Raw genomic sequence first — 14,909 nt, forward strand, 5'->3', positions numbered from 1 at the left:
CTTGTGAATTAAATATTCAAAACACATCTAAAGTTTCAACCCATTCCGCTGCTACTTAAGTTAATTTCTATTTCTTGCTTTTTTAAATGATATTAAATATTTGTACATGACATTGAAAATACTCATTCTATTACACTCACTATATTACTATGAATACAGTGTCACTTTCACATACAGCAGTATAGTATTTCCACAAATACAGTAATTGAACACAGCAATATATGATTTTAAAAAGGCTGAAGAAGATTGCGTTTCCTAACATTCACCAAAGCATATCATTCATATTTTAGCCGGTTCTCTCACACAGGTCAGTGTAACTGTTCATTTCTCATTTGACTCCAAATATGAGGCTAGTGCTTAAACATTATTTATAATAACAGGAGGCAAAACACATCTCAGTTAACAATCTGTTCTCTTCCCATGAGAAAAATGTTCGCAGCTTTTTCACTCTGAAGTCTCTGACAATTACTGTTCACATAGCTGACAAAATAGTGGATAAAATGACAAAATACATAAAACCTTGCATGTGATTAGAGTAAAATACTATATAGCTTAACCCTCGAGTTAAACTTTGAATCACTTTTGTGCAGAATATTGAGAATTTATATTAACCAACACAGTAGAAAAGCGCAAAAGTTAATGTTGTTACAGAATATTCAGTGCTGTGTCTCAATTTGGACAATTCCCTTAGTAAACTGTATGTTGTACACAGTGAATACCTACGCAGATTATACATTTTGTCCGTGTATTGTTGGGTCAAATTGAACACTTTCACCAGAAGTGATCGCTGCTGCTAGCTAGCTAGCAACGTTATAGTCCACAGTAGCAAATCGTTACCGACTGCCCGATTTAACCACTAAAAATAAAGGTGGCATCTGATGCAAAGAACGAGAACTTGGTCCAGCTTTTTGGAGAAACAGAGATATAAGCTTTATCTCACCCCTCATGTCCAGGGCAAGGTACTGTAATAGGCTATCACTGGCTTAAGATATAGACAAGCTAACAGTGTTAGCTAGTAGTCAGACAGAATATCTAGAGTGTAGCTTAATGTGCTTTATGGAAACATGGCTTTAACAGGATATACCTGACAACAAGGAGTTTCCTGTACAGACTGGGGGGGGGGCACAATTAGCTTAGGTCCCAATTTGGCCAGTGGCAGCACTGCCTACAGGGATTGAACCGAGAGCTTTACGATGTCTTCATAATGAGCCTGTGTGTTCAACATTTCTTAAGCAGTGTTTAGATACTTTTGTATTGCATATTTTAACTTCAATTTCCTATGTATAAAGATATATTTATTTTATTCTAAAATGGTGCAACTGTCACACAACTTAATTTCTTCCTGAGATAATAACATTAATTCTCATTAACCGGTCAAACTGCAATCGAGGCTGGTTGCACCTCTTCCGTTACGTGGCCAAGATGGCTGTCGTTGATGAGTGTGAGAAGTGTAAACCATTCCAGACTTTTTGACTGTTATGAGTGCACCATCCGGGTACATACAGTAGGCTATTTTGACTGCATATTTGCCTTACTTTTGTAAGGGGGCGCACGTATGCACTCAAAATAGCACATGCATGTACAGAAGTATGCACATTGAGACACAGCACAGGTCATGTTTGATATACTATACATAGTAGCCAAAAAATCTAGTCAACCAACATACGGCCCCGTTGGATTGTGTTGAATTACCAGTGGTTGTTTTAGGCTGTTCAAGTGACTGGAAAGTTTATTAAAATCAGGTGCTCCTGAGGCTGTTTAAATACATCTCAATTTTGCTCTAGTATTACCTTTCTCACATGACCACAGTCCTCTCTTCCCGGTCATCCCGTCAACCTCACCAGCTTTGTTAAGGCAAAACTAAACAATCAGGGCATCTGATCATTTAGCTCAAACCAGACAGTTGCACTCATGCCTTGTGTCTTATATGCAACCCTGTCTCCTTGACATTACTTTCTGATACAGGTCAACTGCATTCTCAATTACTTTCAAGGGAAAATTCTGGATTACTGTCAAAGATTAAAGTATATGTTAAAATAATTCAGAGAAAAATAATAAAGCAACAAAAACAATTGGTTATGTTTAGGCAACAGAAAATATTCAGTGGCAATACTTACTACTTGTAAGCCTTCTGCCAATCCGTCATCCGGCTATAATTGTATCCTTTTAGACATGTGTGGGACACTGTCATGATCAGTGTATGAATAGCCAGAATGTTTTGTAATGTCACAGTTACCTTTGAACACACAATTGTCATCAGTTGATTCTTGAGTCCAGGTGGAGGTTTGTCTCTTGGGAAATTCCTACCGGGTGCTCTTGAGATATTGCGATCACAAGAATTAAATGGATGTGAGGTCACAGTTATCTTTGACCCCCACATTCTAATGTACTTAATCCGTGAGTCGTCGTGTGTTCCCAGTTGGATCTCACACTGATTTCAAAGTAATCTGTGACATGTCAAAAACAAAACTGTTTTACCTTGAAACTTAATTGACAATGCAGTTTAGTTGTATTGGATCGTAGATGTTGGAAACCAGGCTGCCTATATAACATAAACAGCTGGTTGCTTGCACTAGTATAAAATATTATAAACACAGAACAAAAAAATCATAAATTATATAAAATGTAAATATCAAATAGAAATCAGTTTATCAATGCAAGTACTCACACCTGACATCAGAGTCTGGGGGGTTACGGTGTACAGTAGGTCCACACCAAGGACAAGTTTTATGAATACAATCATAAACATGTTCTGGTATCCATGGTCAGTGTGATACTTGTCCAGTCACAGAAAGCATTTCACTGCTATACAATTTTCCCACTACGAGGCTTATCTCTTAGTTTCCAGGACATCTTGTCCCCCCCAATATGATAAGATGCAAGCCGCGTTGTCCTCCCATCGGTAAAGACAGCCTTTGCTCCAAAGTTCTGCTCAGCAAATCTACACAGAAAACCGATGAACTCAAGGAGGAACTATACATTGGTCTCGAGACCGTTAATGTCGATGGTGCAGTGCTCTTTGATCTTCTTCAGGTGCCTCGGGGGAATCGGAGGCTTCTTCCTCTCCGCAGGCGGCCGGACGCCCTCCTCCAGCTGCATCAGCCTGGCCACGTCAGAAGGTACGAGCTCGTGTTTGCCTCCTGAAGAAGGGGGCCGGTAGTTACCGTTGTTGTTGTGACAGTTCATCATAGTTGGGGCGTTCAACACGGGCTTGGGCTCACAGATCAGAGGCACCTGGGGGCCGATGGGTTCACAGGAAGGGAAGCACAAATGGAATTAGGAAGTAGAAGAAAAAATTACAGACAAATGTCAGGATGAAACAGCCTGTCCTCCTACAAAAAACGACCATATAGGTCGATTGTTCAGCAGCTAAATACGACCCAGAGTCACGTTTTAAAGTGTAGCACCTCTAGTGGTCGTGTAAGAAACAACATGCTCCTGTCGATTGCAAACGCTCCGGAGGGTCGTTTATTCACAAATAACCCTCTCTGGAAAATCCTAAATTGTGGAATAGTTTGGCCATTAAAATGCTTTTTTATTAGATTTCTAGCGAGAAGTGTATATTGTACTTTTATAATCCACGTCCAGTGGATGTGTAGGATCTACAGTTTGATAGATATACGAAGATGATTTGAGGTCTCGCCAGGAGAACGTGGACTGTATATGGGGCAACTTCCATGTAAAGTTAGCGTGGGTGAAAACAGTATTTCCGGTCTCGAAGTTTTCATAATAAAACCGGAAGTATTCCCCTCACTGTCAAATGATTACACAGTGATATCTCCATTACTCATCCACTAAAAAACATCAGTTTATCCTTGTTAATTACACAATATTGATTGGTTTAAATTGTGTACAATGCTTTTGTGTTTTTAACCTTCGATTCGGAGAAACAAATTGTTTTTTCGGAGTTTAGACAATACAGAGTTTCCGAAGACACTACACTACCCAGAATCCCCAGCTATCGTTTGGGACTACAACATCCGCCTTGCTTTACAAACCCCGTGATTAGCCCTCAAGCTCTGTGATTGGATATTGGAGTGGCAGTGCGACAAGGTTACGCTGTCAAACAGCTCTTTGAAATGGAATGGAACCACGCCAGACTATCCAAAACTGGACTTGGACGGGTCCAGCCCGGCCCTCCCCCCCAGAATTACACTTGCTGGCTATTGTGTGTTTCGCAACATGTTCTATGGCACGTCTCTACTGGGAAATGTAGTTTTAAAAGACGTTTTTGTATTTCCCACAATTAGAAGTTGCCAGTATTAAACTGTATACATCCCTGGAGGTTTAGGGGATACGAAACACATTGGTGTTATCAAATTTAAAACATATAATTAATACATGGGTGAAAATTGCTTGTGTCCATAATGGGCAGCATTAATACCACATGACAGCTAAGGTCAGAAGAGCTTTATTTAACAGCTGGTCTTATGTCTGTGACCCCTCCTGTTGTTAATTGATAAGCCTGAAACATGCACTTGTCAAGGTTCAGATGCACATTTAGCAAATATGGCAGTAGCCATCGATCATCTTAAGTTAAGATACTTTATTGATCCCAAGTTGGGAAATGTTTTTGTTACAGCAGCATGTACTACTTTGTTCTACTCCACTACAATTCAGAGGTTAACCTGGTATTTTTACTCTACTACATTTATTTTTGTTACTTTGCAGATTCTGATTAATGATGTGAAATATAAACAACCCTTAAATCAGACTTTAGTTACACCTGAGTAAAATTCAGCCTTATCAGTTTGTCTGTTTTGCACATCCTCCTGTTAATATCTTTGGACGTCCTGCACTAAACTGTTTTATTGTAGAGATCACTACAGTATCTTCTTGATATTTTCCATTCTATATTTCTATCATTGAGCCCTATTTTGTATGTAGGCTACTCTTAATATTTAAATGTTTCCATCAAATATAACTTATTCTACAACTAAATTCAATAACGTGCTTTAACCACTAGGAGGTGCGGTTTAGACCAGTGGTCTAGTTAATAAAACATAATAATATCGTACATAATATGACTATAAACTTTATTGTGAAATTAAAACAGAACGTTAAAGGAAAATACAGTTTCAGTCTCTCGATGTGAAGCTTATGCATTGTACCATGAACTTGTATAGACCTGTAACAGTCAACTGCATGAGGAGTTGGAAAGGTAGTTCAGAAAATCAGTAATATCTTTAAAAACTACAAAAAAGTCCCTTTCTATCAGCTGTGCACCGTTATGGTGTAAATACAGACTATCTACTAATTGGATCAAATATAAAAGTCAGCCGAATTAGTGTTGATACTGCAAGGAGACGTATTGTGTGAAAAGAAATGGAAGATGTTGTTTAATTGTTGATATATGTATGATCCACGTCACGTATTCAGTTTTGGCGGCATCTCTTCCAGTTTGTCAAAAGGTCTTCTGATCAGGGCTCTATAAATACATATCTAGGGCAGATATGTAATATTTAATGCAGCCGAACCGTGTATTGCAATGCCGTTATGTGATGACTTTCAAAGAGAAAAGCAAGAACACTCGGAATAAAGTATTATTATTATTTTTTTAATGTTTTCCGATTTCATATCACATAAACACCATATCCCGACGTGCATTGCGGCGTGATTTTAGCCTATCAAAACCTCTGAAAACAGAAATGTGTCTCTCAGAATCGAAAGAGAAAAACCTATGGGAAAAACACAAAAGCATTGTACAGAATTTAAACCAATTAATGTCGTATAATTAACTAGGATAAACTGATGTTTTTTAGTGGATGAGTAGTGCAGATATCAAACGTTAAATCATTTGATCATTGGTTTTATTATGAAAACGGCGAGACCGGAAATACTGTTTTCAACCCGTAACTTTACATGGAAACTTGCCGCATATACACACGTTGTCCTGACGAAACCTCAAATCATCTTCGTAAAATCTATCAAACTATAGATCCTACATATCGACTGGGCGTGGATTCTAAAAGTACAATATATACTTCTCGCTAGAAATCTAATCATAAAGCGTTTTAATGGCCAAACTATCCTACAATTTAGGATTTTACAGAGAGGGTTATTTGTGAATAAACGTTTGCATTGAACGGGAGCACTGGAGGCCGACAATTTTAAAACGTAATTATAGGTCGTATTAAGCGCTTGAACAAACGACATATTTGGTCGTAATAAGGGCTTAAACAATCGACCCATTTGGTCGTATGAGTTGGAGGACTTGTTGGGATGAAAATGTATGCAACATGTCAATAAGAGATGTACAGCTCCTGATTTTGTATAATCTATAAGGACAGTAACTACAGATACAAAAATATCCTTTCATTCTAAATGTCTTCTATAATGGAGTTTGTTTGTTGCATTCTTCAATTTGTTACAAATAACTAATATGTTCTTTTACATTGTTTTTATCCACTACTAAAACGATGCATGACAAGTTGCCACTAACATTATTAAACACTAACTGTGACAACCTCAACAGGAATTATTGATGGCCTACAAAAGACGGCACCCCCCATACCAGGCCTACAGTGTCACTGTCAGCACACGGAAACTAGCCGTGAAGACGTCAGGCAACTTATTAACTTAAGTTAACGCTAATGTTTAGCAAATGTTTGGACATTCAGATTAAAATAAACCTGCCATTTCATTTAGTTTTCAATTCTCAGAAAGTAGTATTGAGAACACCCCAGGAGCAGCTCGATTAATAACATCCAGTCCATGCTTTTGTTATGAATTACCCTTTAATGAAAATCCATGTTAGGGTCACAATTGGGCAAGTGTCATAAATAGAGAAGAACTGAAGCCATAATCAAAACTCACCCCATCCCCCTCTTTCATGAAGTCTTTCCTGCAGATGTGTGCCATGATTCCTGTGGCCAGAGCGTCCCCCATTACATTCACCATGGTTCGGAATCTGTCTCTGTAGAAGAGGAAGACATTTGAGAGGATAAGACGAATATCAACCTCAAATATTTTAGACATTTTGACCAAATGAAAAGGAGATGAAGAAGATGGGGCTCATGTGTTTTTTTTATCTCGTATTTATAATTTGGATCTGGAAGTAAGTGAACACACTTGCTACTTACAATGCCCAGTCTACTGCAATGATGAGAGTGATGTCGTCAGTTGGCAACCCAACGGATGTTAGCACTATCACCATGGTGACCAGTCCAGCTTGTGGGATCCCTGCGGCACCAATACTGGCTGCTGTGGCTGTGATACTGGACATTTAAAAAGAAACATGATGTCAACAAAGACATTTTTAATATAATGTATTGTAACAACTGAAGATAAATATTGAGCTGAGACCATGAACAAAGGTTGAAGGTTGTTGATGAAAGAACAATGCACAACCAAATTCACAAGGATAAGCTTTTTTCTCCAAAACGGTATATCATCACTCCTCTTTTACAAAAGCAATTATCTTTCCACTGTATTTTACCCTCTAATGGAGTTTAACAGAACTATAATTACTACCTTGCGGATGTATCACCCTCAACCAGTACATTTGCAGTGTATACAAATCTTATAACTTCATACATGTTATCATGTTAGATAGTTGTTTGAAAGCATAGAAATTATGGCAAAAAAAATGCTATGTTTGTGAAGTCACAAGGCAAGGCAAGGCAAGTTTATTTATATAGCACTTTTCAACACAAGGCAATTCAAAATGCTTTACAAAAAATGAAAGACATTAAGCATTAAAAAAGAAAAGCTAATAAAATAAACATTAAAAGAAAAAATACATGGATAAAAGTTACAGTGCAGTTTAAGATATGAATAGTTCAATTAAAAGCAGCGACAAAAAGAAAAGTCTTCAGCCTGGATTTAAAAGTAGTAAGAGTTGCAGCGGACCTGCAGGTTTCTGGGAGTTTGTTCCAGATATTTGGAGCATAATAACTGAACGCTGCTTTACCATGTTTAGTTCTGACTCTGGGGACAGAAAGCTGACCAGTCCCTGAAGACCTGAGAGATCTGGATGGTTCATAGTTTAGCAGGAGGTCAGAAATGTATTTTGGGCCTAAACCATTCAGTGCTTTATAAACCAGCAGCAATATTTTGAAATCTATTCTTTGACACACAGGAAGCCAGTGTAAAGACTTCAGAACAGGAGTGATGTGATCCACGTTCTTAGTGTTAGTGAGGACTCGAGCAGCGGCGTCCTGTATCAGCTGCAGCTTTCTAATAGATTTTTTAGTGAGACCTGTGAAGACACCATTACAGTAGTCGAGTCTACTGAAGATAAAGGCATGGACAAGTTTTTCCAAATCCTGCTGTGACATTAGTCTTTTAATCCTAGATATATTCTTTAGGTGATAGTAGGCTGATTTAGTAACTGTTTTAATATGACTGTTGAAACTCAGGTCAGAGTCCATGACTATACCTAGATTTCTGGCTTTATCTGTAGTTTTGAACATTGCACACTGAAGCTCAGTGCTAACTTTTATACGTTCTGACTTGGCTCCAAAAACCATTACCTCAGTTTTATCTTTGTTTAATTGGAGAAAGTTCTGACACATCCAGTCATTGATTTGTTCAATGCACTTACTCAGTGTTTGAATTGGAGCATAGTCTCCTGGTGAAATTGTTACGTAAATTGGTGTGTCATCTGCATAACTTATTTTGTTGTTTTTCATTATCTGAGCCAGTGGTAGCATGTAGACCCTTTGAGATAATTAAGTCCAGAGTGTGCCCCTTATTGTGCGTGGGCTCCGTCACATGCTGAGTCAGTCCATAGCTATCAAGAACACAAAACAGTTCTTTTGCCCCTCTGTCCTGGGGGTTGTCAACATGGATGTTAAAATCACCAACAATGACTAGATGGTCAAAGTCAATACACACTATAGACAGCAGTTCAGTAAAGTCATCAAAAAAGCTTGCACAGTATTTGGGTGGTCTATAGATATTTAGGAACAGAACTCGAGAGGAGCATTTCAGCTGAAGGGCCACATATTCAAAAGAATCAAAGCTTCCATACGATGTCTTCCTGCATTGAAGGGAATCATTGAACAGAATAGCAACTCCACCCCCTTTCTTATGCATTCTTTCCTGACTCATAAAAAAGTTGGGAGGGGTTGATTAGATAAGAACAGCTGCACTGTTATTTTGTTCAATCCAAGTTTCTGTTAAAAACATAAAATCGAGATTGTGCTCAGTGATAAAATCATTGATTAAAAATGTTTTTCCTGCCAAAGACCTGACATTTAATAAAGCTAGTTTAAGTTTGTTAAACACACTATCAGTCATGTTTTTTGTAACAAGCTGTGGCTGACATGGAATCACTGCTAAATTAGATAAACTCACACAAACGTTTGAGCGCTTCCTGTTTCTAAGATGATTCACCGCTCTTAATCTATTACCTATCAACACAGATATCGGCAAAGCTACTGGCAGGCAGGGCCCCGACATGTCCTGGAAAGAGTTGAGAGTGCCATACGCCCTTGAGCCTGGACCCCACACATATCAGTAAGAGTTTGTTGTGTTTTGTACACACACATTCTTATCAGGCTTCGGAGACTGCAGATGCTTTCTTGAAGGGAGGGGAGGTGGTTGAAGTAGGCACAGTGATGGAGACGGAGGAGATGGTGCGGGGGTAGAGGACATGCTGCCAGGGGGGGAGGTGGTTGACGTAGGCGCGGTGATGAAGACGGGGGAGATGGTGCGCGTCTCTGCGGTGATTGTGGTGGGCGTCGTTTAGGAGCGGGGGTAAAGGACATGCTGCCAACCCTGCGTATCGCCTTAGTTTGGTCTTTGAACTCCAGGAAGGAATCGGTGCCAACTCTCTGTATCTCCTTTGTGGGTTCAGCGATCTCCAGGAGGGTGGGCGAGGGTGAAAGGGTGAACGGAGTATCCTCAAAGGTGTTGACAGGGGGTGACGGGCGGTGCAGACTCCTCCGTGTGTCTCATATGTCTCCCATAATCAGAACATTCCTCAGGCGGGTGCAGTGATAATTCTTCAGAGTTTTCTGAGCGATGTGTTCTGTCTTTCTCCTGTTTTGATTCCTCTTGCCGCTTGTCCTTGGCAGAGGGAACAGATTGATGACGCAGGCAGTTGAATATGTTAGAGATAAACAATTTCACTCCTGACTTGTTCAGGCAAACTCCATTGGCCTTGAAAAGATGTCTGCGGTCACAGAAAAAGTTAAAATTGTCAATAAAATGAACAGAATGGTCAGTACAGAGAGTCACAATGAATATGTCCTTCGATGGACAAATGTACACAACTCGAAAACCAACAGTTGCGCTTATAAGTACCCCTCCTGGGATATGGAAACCAGAAAGACTGAACTGAACTAAGATGGAAGCGTAAGCTAAAATGAACCCTGGTTAGAGAAATTCTCACCATGTCAAGGAAAGTGACCAATAAAGGGAGATCATTTGAACCATACAGTGGTAGGCAGGGGAGAAAGTAAGTCAATATGTTTTTTTAATTGTAATCTTGCCCAAATAGAGGTAGTTGTGTAATCCTAAATATACCTACTGTAAGGGCGTCCCAGGCTAAGAATATAAAGATTTGGAACGTGATTGGTAAGACTCGGCAATTGCATATTGGCTAACAATAAGTGTGTTGTGTGTAAGTGCGCCGTTGACCGTTGTATTGTGTGCATCTTGACCGGGTGGCGACAATACCTATTGACGCAGCAAGCACTGCAAGTAATATTCTTGTTTAATTAGACTTCTATATTTCATTTATTCTACTCTGTATAATTGTTCTGTAGTTATTGTAGCTAAAACTGCGCTTTTGAGAGATTTTAAATCTCAGATCTGATCACGTGAACCTGTTACACAGGGCTCAGTAGGCAATCAAGCGTGCATTAAAATAGGCAGGGCCTCTCAGCTGTCGCCCATCAGCTGTAGAGAGTTAACTAATTAGAGGGGCGTGGCACCACAGCTGTGTGAACTCAGCAATCAGGCGTCCATTTAGGTAGCTCTTTCCTTGAGCGTCAGCGTCAGACAGACAAAGACATTGGAGTCCTGCGGGAGTAAGACTGACAAAGACATTGGAGTCCTGCGGGAGTCACGAGGGTGGCAAAGAGGAGGCAAATCCTACTTTGATTGAGCTAAGTATTGCTGGTGTCTTATTTTTCTTTTCTTTAGCTTTCTAGCCCCTCATGCTATAATCATGTGTATTTTCTCCATTCCTGTTCATGGGTCTTCTCGCAATTATCACTGGCCCCGTGTATCTCCTAATCGCTATAACCGGCCTGCTCTCGTTTATCCCACGTGCTCCACTGACATCCAACATCTAGTTTCAGGCGGCCTGTCGAACTGCCAGTCAGCTGTTCCCAAGGCTGACTTCATCTCTGGCTACGCCTCCCTGCAGACCCTGGATTTCCTTGCTCTCACTGAGACCTGGATTACTCCATTCAACACATCCACCCCAGCAGCTCTCTCCACAGCATATTCCTTCTCCCATACACCCAGACCCACTGGCAGAGGAGGTGGCACTGGTCTCCTGCTCTCTCCCAAATGGAGCTTTTCCCTCTTCAAGCTACCTAACTTCACTCCTGACACCTTTGAATTCCATGCCGTCACAGTAACCCATCCTATACAATTAACCATTGTTGTTCTCTACCGTCCACCAGGCGCCTTGGGGGACTTCTTGGAGGAATTGGATAATCTCCTCTCACACATCCCTGAAACTGGCCCTCCCGCTGTACTTCTCGGAGACCACCAACTCATAAAGCTGGCAATGTCCTTGATCTCATATTCTCAAGGAACTGCGCTACTTCTAACCTCTCTGTAAACCCGCTCCACACATCCGATCACTTCTTCATTTCATTCTCTCTACCCCTTTCCAAACATAACAAACTAATCTCTTCTCATCCTGCACCTGTCCGCCGTAACCTCCGTTCCCTCTCCCCCTCTACCTTTGCCTCATTGGTGCTCTCAGCCCTCCCTTCCTCTGACTCGTTCCAACTCCTGCCTCCAAACTCTGCTGCACAAACTCTCCTCTCTACTCTCTCATCCTCTCTGGACTCTCTCTGTCCTCTCACAAATCTCGGCAGGCTCGTCAGTCCCCTCCTGCTCCCTGGCTAAATGACGCACTGCGTGCTAATAGAACCGTCCTTCGGGCAGCAGAGCGGAAACGGTGGAAATCCAAACACCGCGACAACCTCCTAACCTATCAGGCTCTCCTCTCCTCTTTCTCTGCTTCGATCTCTCAGGCAAAAAGCACTTTCTTTCAAGATAAGATCCAATCTTCCTATTCCAATCCTAAAAAACTATTTTCCATCTTCTCCACCCTCTTGGACCCTCCCAAAGCCCCTCCCCCCTCCTCACTTCTGTCAAGCGACTTTGTTAACCACTTTGAAAGAAAGGTTGATGATATTCGCTCTTCTTTTTCTGACTCACCTCTACTCACTGATGGGTCACCAGACCCTCCTTCCACCCGCACACTAACATCCTTTTCCCCTCTCTCGCCAAGTGAGGTTCTTACCCTCATTACCTCTGCCCGCCCTACCACCTGTCCTCTGGACCCTATCCCTTCAAACCTCCTTCAGACTATCGCTCCTGATATTCTACCGTTTCTCACCCATTTCATCAACACTTCTCTAACTTCTGGTCACTTTCCAAACAGTCTCAAGGAGGCAAGAGTAAACCCTCTCCTAAAGAAACCCACTCTCAACCCGTCTGATGTTATAAACTACAGGCCTGTCTCTCTCCTCCCGTTCCTGTCTAAAACACTTGAATGCGCTGTCTTTAAACAACTCTCCTGTTATCTCCATCAGAACAACCTTCTGGATCCGCACCAGTCTGGTTTCAAGGCAGGTCACTCCACAGAAACTGCCCTCATTGCTGTCAATGAGGAACTGCACACTGCTAAAGCAGCCTCCCTCTCCTCTGTCATCATCCTGTTGGACCTGTCTGCTGCATTCGACACGGTGAACCATCAGATCCTCCTTCGCACTCTCCAAGAACTTGGAGTTTCAGGCTCTGCACTTTCCCTCCTCACCTCATACCTCAAAGACCGTACCTACAGGGTAACTTGGAGAGGGTCCTAGTCCGATCCTTGTCAATTAACTACAGGGGTCCCTCAGGGCTCTGTTCTTGGTCCCCTCCTCTTCTCCCTGTACACAAACTCGCTCGGATCTGTCATTAGCCCGCATGGTTTTTCATACCACTGCTATGCTGACGACACCCAATTAATTCTGTCCTTTCCCCGCTCAGAGACCCAGGTCGTCGCACGCATCTCTGCTTGTTTAGCTGACATCTCTCAGTGGATGTCCGCTCATCATCTCAAGCTCAACCTTGACAAAACTGAACTGCTTTTCCTTCCGGGAAAAGATTGTCCCACTCTTGACCTGACTATCAACATCGGCACCTCTGTTGTTTCCCCGACCCAGACTGCAAGGAATCTGGGTGTGATCCTAGATAACAACCTGTCCTTCACTGCAAACATCGCTGCTACAACCCGTTGCTGCAGATACACGCTTTACAACATCAAGAAGATACGTCCCCAGCTGACCCAGAAAGCGACGCAGTTTCTGGTCCAGGCTTTCGTCACCTCACGCCTAGACTACTGCAACTCCCTCCTGGCTGGTCTACCTGCATGTGCCATCCGACCTCTGCAGCTCATCCAGAATGCAGCGGCTCGTCTGGTCTTCAACCTTCCTAAATTTTCCCACACCACGCCGCTCCTCCGCTCCCTTCATTGGCTTCCGGTAACTGCTAGAATTCACTTCAAGACAAAGGTACTTGCGTTCCATGCTGCGAATGGATCTGGCCCTTCCTACATCCAGGACATAGTTAAACTCTACACCCCAGCGCATGCTCTACGCTCTGCATCAGCCAAATGACTCGCTGCACCCTCGCTGCGAGGGGACCCAAGTTCCCATCAGAAAAAACACGTGGGTTTGCTATCCTGGCTCCAAAATGGTGGAATGAGCTCCCCATTGACATCAGGACGGCAGAAAGCTTACACACCTTCCGGCGCAGACTGAAAACTCATCTCTTTCGACTCCACCTTGAGTGATAGAATTACTAACAAAGAACTGCTAACAGAGTACTTATATACTAATAAAGGACTGGCTTATCTATAGCCAGTTGAGTAGCACTTGAAATACTTGGCTCTATGAAACCTGATGTACTTATATGATTCTGTTTTCTTCAAGGTTGTGTCTTCCTGGTCAAATGTACTTATTGTAAGTCGCTTTGGATAAAAGCGTCAGCTAAATGAAATGTAATGTAATGTAATTGACACAGAGAGGAGACCAATAGAGTGATATACAAAACACGTAACTACGTTTGGTTTCTCAGCCTCCTTACGTTTTATGACTGTACGAAAAACATATGGCAATAATTCCATTCCTCCAGTAAGGAAATCATCAAACCGAGAGTGAGATACAATAATTAAAAAGCATTTTCTATGCATCCCACCTCTTCTAATAATAATAATATATCAATTTTATATAGCGCTTTTCTGAACCCAAAGACGCTTTACATTTGGGAGGGAGGGTAGACAAACAAAACAAAAACAAAGACAGAACCAAAAAGAAACAAAACACAACAGAAAAGCAGTCAGGAGGAAGTTGATTGAGAGGGGGGGGGCTTATGGATAGAGAGTTGAAGAGGTGGGTTTTGAGGCGGGACTGGAACAGGGTAAGGGACTCAGACTCACGGAGGTCTTGGGGGAGGGAGTTCCAGAGCTTCGGGGCTGCCACAGAGAAGGCTCTGTCCCCGAAGCTCCGGAGTTTGGCCTTGGGGATTGAAAGCAAACCGGCTGAGGAGGATCTGAGGGACCGGGGTGGTTGGTAGAGGATGAGGAGGTCAGTGAGGTAGGGGGGGGGCCAGATGGTGCAGGGCTTTGTAAGTGAGGACCAGGAGTTTGTAGTGGATGCGGTGTGAAACAGGGAGCCAGTGGAGTTCTTTGAGGACCGGGGTGATATGATGCCATGATTTGGTGTGGGTGA

The 14,909-nt window shown here is 41.9% G+C and overlaps 1 protein-coding gene across 1 annotated transcript in view; it reads right to left on the reverse strand.

The window, feature by feature from the left end:
- Positions 1–2,692: 2,692 nt before the first annotated feature.
- slc1a7b (solute carrier family 1 member 7b) overlaps positions 2,693–14,909 on the reverse strand; it is a 115,618-nt gene continuing 103,401 nt past the window's right edge. Inside the window, exons 9-11 of the mRNA XM_034081390.2 lie at positions 7,083–7,217; positions 6,817–6,916; positions 2,693–3,234 (exon numbers count right to left, since the gene is read on the reverse strand). Coding sequence (XP_033937281.1) covers positions 2,974–3,234; positions 6,817–6,916; positions 7,083–7,217 — 496 coding nt within the window. The 3' untranslated portion in view covers positions 2,693–2,973. The remainder of the gene's footprint in view (positions 3,235–6,816; positions 6,917–7,082; positions 7,218–14,909) is intronic.

This window comes from Pseudochaenichthys georgianus, chromosome 4 (genome assembly GCF_902827115.2).
Source record: "Pseudochaenichthys georgianus chromosome 4, fPseGeo1.2, whole genome shotgun sequence".
Taxonomy (NCBI): domain Eukaryota; kingdom Metazoa; phylum Chordata; class Actinopteri; order Perciformes; family Channichthyidae; genus Pseudochaenichthys; species Pseudochaenichthys georgianus.